Here is a 7569-nt window from a genome sequence, read left to right on the forward strand (position 1 = left end):
GTATATATATTTATATTATATTTTATTTTGTTTTCATTTTATATATATATATATTAAAATATATTAAATATAATACACTATAAAAAATAAAGTTTGAATAATTTATTATTATTATTATTCCTTTGAGAAGTACATTCTTCTGCACAATAGTAATATATTTCTGTCACAATTTCATGTTAAACTGCACTTTTATTTTGGCGGGTTGTCATGAACTTTCTGCCCTGAGTTTCTGTGTGTATGCGATATGATGATAGCTTTTCTCAAATGAAATTGTGAAATGCTGGTGAAGTGACTCTCAGAGCAGCTCCGGATTTATTCATTTGGATTTATTCATCAAATCCATATTTTTATTCTGCAATTCCATTCACGTTTTCCACATTGTGGACATCATAAGGCCCTTATTACCTTGAGCAGAGCCACGGCTATCAGCCTCTCCTGATCAATCCAAGATGGAAACTGTTCTCGCAGAGACTTCTGGGAGTCCTGAAGAAAGACAGAGAGAGTTTCTACAACTGAAGAGAAGAGATGCGTGTTATTTTATGATGAAAAGATTGAAGACATTCATACTGTCTTGCGAACCATGTCTCCAACGATCAGGCCAGTGAACACGTCCCATTCCTGCATGAGACACAAACAAACACGAGTGATTTGGTTTCATTGTGCTTTACTGGCAGGACTAATAACAGCACATTTGTCTTGTCAGAGCCGCTGGGGTAGCTGTAGACGACCCGAAATAGAAACGTCATCATTCATTCAGGATCGGTTATGAGAGTTTAGCGCTCACACACACTTACGTTCTCCTGGAAGAGTTCTGGGTTCATTCCCTTCACAAAGTGCAGCGCAAACATCAACTGATCCGCCTGTAACAGATTCAGCATTTTAGATGAGAACAGCACTAGCATAGCAAAGATCACGGGTTCGATTCCCAGGGAATGCATGAACTGAGAAAACGTGTACCTTGAATGCAATGCAAATCACTTTGGATACAAGCGTCTGCCAAATGCATAAATTAATGAATATGAGACAGTGCCAGTGCTGGAGGCTCGTTCATGCTTTGCACTAGGGCTGCACGATAAATCGCATGCGATATGTAATGCGCATCTTATCAGTAAAGCCGGTTCTGTAATCAGCGGTAAATCTCCATCATGTGCGTGCTTTCACATTGAGCAGCATTAACTACACAGAGCCGTTGTTCACTGACCAGCTGCGCAAAAAATAGCGCAAATATGAACATGGTTTTGCGCAGCTCGTCAGTGAACAACGGCTCTGTGTAGTTAATGCTGCTCAATGTGAAAGCATTTTTAATTTATTAAATAAAACTAAACAATTTAATAAAGTATTTAAAAATATTTAAAAAAATAAAATAAAATAAAATGTGATTTTGCCTCAAGTCATGTGAACGAATCATTTGCTCAGAGCACGTTGCTCTGGTCATTACAAAAACCTGTCATCAAAAAGATGATTGATGCTGTATGGTTTTAAGTGGGCAGAGTCATTGCTATGGGAACATAACAAGGGCTCTGATTGGTGCTGGTGTTTTTAGGTGGGCGGTGGCATCTCTATGGCAATGTAATGAGGGATTCAGTGTGTGTTACCTTGAAAAGTGAGCGGCATATATACTCGTACACCATGTTCTTCAGACGGCTCTCCAGCGTGGAGATCCTCACATCGGTGCTCTCGCTTTCCTGCATCACAAACACAGTTAGCTTCACTAATTCATTATTTTGTCAGTGCGTGACGAGTGTGTGCGTCACCTGTTCGGTCTGCAGCGCTCTGTGGAAGAGTCGCAGGAACGAGGCCAGACTGAATCTGTACATGTTATTAATCTTGGACAGATCCGTGATCACAAAGTACATCTTGCTGGCCGTCTCGGCTAGAGGCAGGTACGCATCTCTTTCCTACAGACACACAGAGAGACTGATGTTACACTGGTGCCACCTGCTGTTTCATTCATCCCTACTATCTTGTTCATAATCGCACTCTTTCCCAGTATCACCTGGTCGAGTGACATCTGCAAGCGGTGCGATTCAGTCAGTGATTGCTGGATCAGAGCGCTGCTGGCTTTAGTCTGGTTCAGAGACTCAATCAGCTCCTTATTCTCCAGGATATTCCCTTGAGCGGTCGCTAAAGTCTACACACACACAAAACACAGTATATGGAGAAAAAAACATCCAGTAAACTACAGTAAAAGAGCATTCTGGGATTGGTGCCTCGGTACCTCCAGCAGTGACTCCTTCAACTGAGCGAGCTGAATCTTCTTCTCCTCTTCCTGTTGCAGGAGCTTGGTTTTTTCGCTCTCCAGCTCAGGTTTCTCCTGCTGGATGGTCAATGCTAGCAGCTGAACACACACATATGTGATGATGATGAGCTTTATCGGGCCAGAGCAGTTGGTTTGTGATAAGTGAGTGTGCGGGTGTTACCTGTCCTCGCAGTCCTGCTCTAGTGGTGGTGAAGTTCACCTCTGTGATGACAGACTTGGCGTCAGGAGGGATGAAGGGACTGGGGTTACGGGTCGCCAGAAACAGACGGAAATCCTCGTTATAGTCGATGACTTTGTCTCCGATCTGCACCACGTATCGCGGCCCTGACACACGCAGACACATGCGCACACACACACACAAACAGCACAATGAATCAGGTTCAGAATGAAATACTAGAGTACTGCTAACTGAAAAATAGTACGCTACATTTTATTGGCAAATGACTTTATAGCATTATATGAATAATTCAATGAATGGCAGCCAGTTACCATTTAAATAATAAAATAAAATAAAAATCACAGCTAATCAGAACACTATCGTTCTGAAGTTTGGGGTCAATATGATTTTTTTTTTTTTTTAAGAAATTAATATTTTTATTTAGCAAGGATACATTAAATTGATCAAAAGTGACAGTAAAGACATTCTATTAAAATTAATTAAAATAAAAAATATCAAAAGATTTCTATTAAAATAAAATAAAATATAAAATATCTTCATTTGATAGTAGGATTGAAAAATTAGTTGAGGAGATGTTAGAACAAAAGAATCAGTTGAAATTGCTTTTGAATTGCATTGCAATTCATCTGTCTCGCTGGAAATAAAAAGACAAGTTGAGTGCACTGCATTGTGGGATACAGCATTACATGCAGTGTGTTCTGCAGTGTTTTTAACAGAAACTAAAACAATTAAAAATTATTTTCAAGTAATTGAAATAAAGCTCAAATAAAATGAAATATAAATATTAGATGAAAAACCTAAACTTAAGTTTCGAAACTGAGTTTAAAGGGGTCATATGATGCGATTTCAAGTTTTCCTTTCTCTTTGGAGTGTTACAAGCTGATTGTGCATTGAACTGATGGTAAAACTAATGACATTATTTACTGTCTTTACATTTATTTTGAAAGATGAAGCTCGCGATTATGGTAAGGGGTGTTACATTTCCGACGAGTGCTTGTGGTGTTCGGCCAATCACAATGCACTGGGTCAGCTGGCCAATCAGAGCAGACTGCGCTTGTCAAAGGAAGGGGCTTTGTTGAAAACGACGTGTTTGAGAGAGGCGGGGCATAGAGGACCTACAATAATGTACAGTATTTGAAAAATAATGTGTTTTTTGAACACTAAAGCATGTCAACATATTCTGTTACACCAAATACACAAAATAATGATCTTTAAAAAAGCATCATATGACCCCTTTAAGCTAAAGTACTAAAAACTGAAATAAAAAAATAAGGCTAAAAAAATGACAAAAGCATATAACAAAATTACTAATATGAAAACTATAAATATAAAAATAAATGCTATTTCAAAATATTAATACATACTCTAACAGTATACAAATACTACTAAAATAACACTGATTCTATGCAAACCTCAAATCCCTAAACTCAGCACAGTATGAAGCAGTGTGAAAACAGCATTAATGAATGCAGCCCAGTTTGGTGTGGAATCCCTCCTTTCATAAGAGGAGGATTTGTGGGGTTGCCAGGTTGGATGCTACAGAACACAACGTTGTGAGTGTGTGTGTGTGTGTGTGTGTGTGTGTGTGTGTGAGTGTGAGTGTGAGTGTGTCTGTGTTTCTCTGTGTGTGTGAGTGTGTGTGAGTGTGTGTGTGTGTGTGTGTGTGTGTGTGTGTGTGTTTGTGTTTGTGTCATCTCTTCTGTACGTCTGCAATGCAGCAGTTTGAGCACACACTTTAATTTCCCTCTCTCTTTCTCTCCTCATCCAAGCACTGAAAAGCTCTTGGTTTATCTGCCTCCCGCTGGTCCCTGATAGACTCAGCCGTATCTGCTCCACACATACACACACACACACACACACACACACTCACACACTCACACACTCACACACACAGCAGCATATGGAGGAGGCTTCAGAGATGCCCGCGGGTCTTATTTCATACACACAGCTGGGACAGGAGGATAAACATACTACAAGCGCAGTGTGTGTGTGTGTGTGTGTGTTTCCTAAAGGAGCATCTAACTCCGCGTTCATGTGTGACACGACACGTTTCCAGCGTCAATTAATTCTTCTGTTCTCACTGAAAGTTAAATCATAGTGAAATGACAAAATCACAACCAATCAGAACAAACACTCCCATTCTAAAGTTTGTGATCAATATGATTTTTTTTTAAAGTAATTAATCTTTTCATTCAGCAAGGATACATTAAATTAATAAAAGGTGCCAGTAAAGACATTTATAATGTTACAAATAATTTCAATTTCAAATAAATGCTGTTCTTTTGAACTTTCTAATCATCTGTGAATCCTGAAAAATAAAATACATCACGGTTTCTACAAAAATATTCAGCAGCACAACTGTTTTCAACACTGATAATAATCAGAAATGTTTCTCGCGCAGCACATCAGCATATTAGAATGATGTGACACTGAAGACTGGAGTAATGATGCTGAAAATTCAGCTTTGATCACAGAAATAAATTACATTTTTACTATATATTCACATAGAAAACAGTTATTTTGAATTGTAATAATATTTCACAATTTTTTGTGTATTTTTGGACCAAGATATATGTCAGTTTTAGTTCCTGTGTAAATCTGGCATTGTTTGCCTTCAGAAACTCCCTGAGGTGACTGAACTTCTGAATCGTTGGCTATGTTTATATGCAACCTAATAATCCGTTAATAATGACTGAAAAGCCTGCATGTAAACACCTCAATCAATCTGACTGAACTCAATCCAAATGAAGGGATGGTGGAGATAATCTGTTAAATGGCAAAATATTAGCCATGTAAACCAAATCTGACTGCTTTCTCAATCGGATTCAATGCATGTGCTGAAATTTTGCGTTTGCAAATTAATATTTGAATTAGACTGCAAAATTTAGGTTACTTTCAGTATCTGAAAACTGATTCAAGAAAACAGTATGTCCAAATATGTGAGCTGTATAAATAATCTGTTAGCATTTCACAACTGTAACTGATGTTAATATGAATAATTAACATCTGCATCTCAAATCAAAACCACTGATTTACTGTCAAATGTGCATTTTATTGCACTAAATTCTGACTATTATTATTGTTATTATTTGATACAGATTTAGTGTACTCACCTTGTGCCATAAGATCTCGCCGCAGCAGCGGGTACAGCACAGGTTCAACGCCGTCCATCTCCTGAATGATCAAAGTCTTACCGAAGCGCACGGCCAACTCCAACACCGTCATGAAGTTAGCATCCTGAGACAGAGAACCAGATCAAATAAACATGGACATGATGCGACTTCAGGGGTTCTGACATGACATGACTTCAAATAAAATAAAAATATAAGTTCAAATTGATTACACATACAATTAAAATATAAAAAAATAAATAAAATAAATGGTTGTTTTATATTATTAATCAAATTTTGTGTTTAAAAAAAAAAACGTCTTAATATTTGCCAAAACAATACCAAAATGAGTTGGAAATTGAAATTGAAACTTGCAAATGTAACTAAAATTGGAAAATGACAACTGAATTGGAATTGAATAGCGAGTACACTGCATTGTGGGATATAGTATTACAGTTCTGACACGCAGCCCAGATGGTGTGTTTTCACCTGTTGGTTTATGACCTCCAGACGATGCGCTTTCAGATGAGTTCGCAACCACTCTGTCGCACGAGAGGACGGATCGATCAAGAATGGACAAGAAGCACTCTAGAGAAAAGAAGAGAAGATTATGTATTCATTAACTATGAGATAAATCACAAACAGTGACAGTATACCTCCCACAAAACCAGATCAGGAACCTGTCAGGAACATGTCTAGATCATATTCAACCCAATCAATGAGAAACTGGAGAGAAAATGCGTTTGCCATAAAAAATAATGTCGGAATTCATTCAATCTTAAACTTGATTTCTTTATGCAAAATATCATTTGTTATGTGCAGACGTGTTCCTGACAGCTTTCATCAGATTCTATTTCCTGTTCTTTCGTTTCACTCATTCTCTTAGCAACATCACAGTGGGTCGCCATAGAAACCAGACTCCATAAGAACGCTAATTATAAACTTCTCACACACACGTCAAAGGGTTCAGTCAGTTCAGATGAGATCATACATCCCAAAAAATCAGCTATACAAGGGGAAATGTTTCAAAAATTAAGACGTAGTTAATAAGTGGTTCACAGCAACAGTTTTATTTAAAGGCCTGTTCACACAATGAAACTCTGCTTGCAATCAAGTCCCATTTTTTCCGTTGTTTAAGTCAGGTTTTGCTATGACAAGATGTTTTATTTTTGCTTTAAAGATAAAAATGTTCCCATTTATTTTCTTAATGCATGTTACTGGTCTTGTGTGCATTTATTTTTGATTCATCCAATAAAGCCTACTGTATCATATTTGATATGCAAATTTCTAAGGCCTCTAAATGATCAGCAAGATCAAAACTGATGAAAAACGCAATCTACATGTCTTCTGTCTGATTGAGAGTTTAGAGTTTTGTATCCAGTCAAAGCTCTTTTAGTGTAATTGCAGAAACGCTTCATCTGTCTTTCTGCTGTCAAATCTTGACTGATTTTGATCCAGTAAAGGTCAGAATAACTGCAGTAATATCTCCAGATGAACACTTACTGGACTGAAGCAGCTCAGCTTTACTTGATTCTCCATCAATCATTTTTTAGAGTCTAAAATCTGATCCTCAGGATCTTTTGAGGAGCGTTTGTTTCCAGAAGCTTTACTTTCACTGTTCCTCAGCGGAGGAATGATCTTCACAAGCCTCCAGAACATCTCACATCTTCTGAGGAGCCTTTATTTCTTCAGCTCTCGATCAGTATTGCATTATATATTTGGATCATTTCAATCTCATCTTATTATTGGAGATATAGAGTGACAACTAGGGCTGCACGATAAATCGCATTCGATATTTAACGCGCATCTTATCAGTGAAGCCGGTTCTGTAATCAGAGGTAAATCTCCATCATGTGCGGGCTTTCACATTGAGCAGCATTAACTACACAGAGCCGTTGTTCACAAACGAGTTGCGCAAAACCACGTTCATATTCGCGCGATTTTTTGCGCAGCTCATCAGTGAACAACGGCTCTGTGTAGTTAATGCTGCTCAATGTGAAAGCCCGCAGGTGATGGAGATT

At 38.0% G+C, this 7569-nt stretch overlaps 1 protein-coding gene across 1 annotated transcript in view; it reads right to left on the minus strand.

The window, feature by feature from the left end:
- Window positions 1-7569, minus strand: part of dync2h1 (dynein cytoplasmic 2 heavy chain 1) — a 105016-nt gene that overhangs the window by 39817 nt on the left and 57630 nt on the right. Inside the window, 10 exon segments of the mRNA XM_016487640.1 lie at window positions 406-483; window positions 568-618; window positions 795-860; window positions 1596-1685; window positions 1755-1898; window positions 1997-2131; window positions 2219-2338; window positions 2421-2584; window positions 5552-5675; window positions 6038-6136. Of these exon segments, the coding sequence (XP_016343126.1) occupies window positions 406-483; window positions 568-618; window positions 795-860; window positions 1596-1685; window positions 1755-1898; window positions 1997-2131; window positions 2219-2338; window positions 2421-2584; window positions 5552-5675; window positions 6038-6136 (1071 nt within the window).

This window comes from Sinocyclocheilus anshuiensis, unplaced genomic scaffold (assembly GCF_001515605.1).
Source record: "Sinocyclocheilus anshuiensis isolate Anshui unplaced genomic scaffold, SAMN03320099.WGS_v1.1 scaffold906, whole genome shotgun sequence".
NCBI lineage: Eukaryota > Metazoa > Chordata > Actinopteri > Cypriniformes > Cyprinidae > Sinocyclocheilus > Sinocyclocheilus anshuiensis.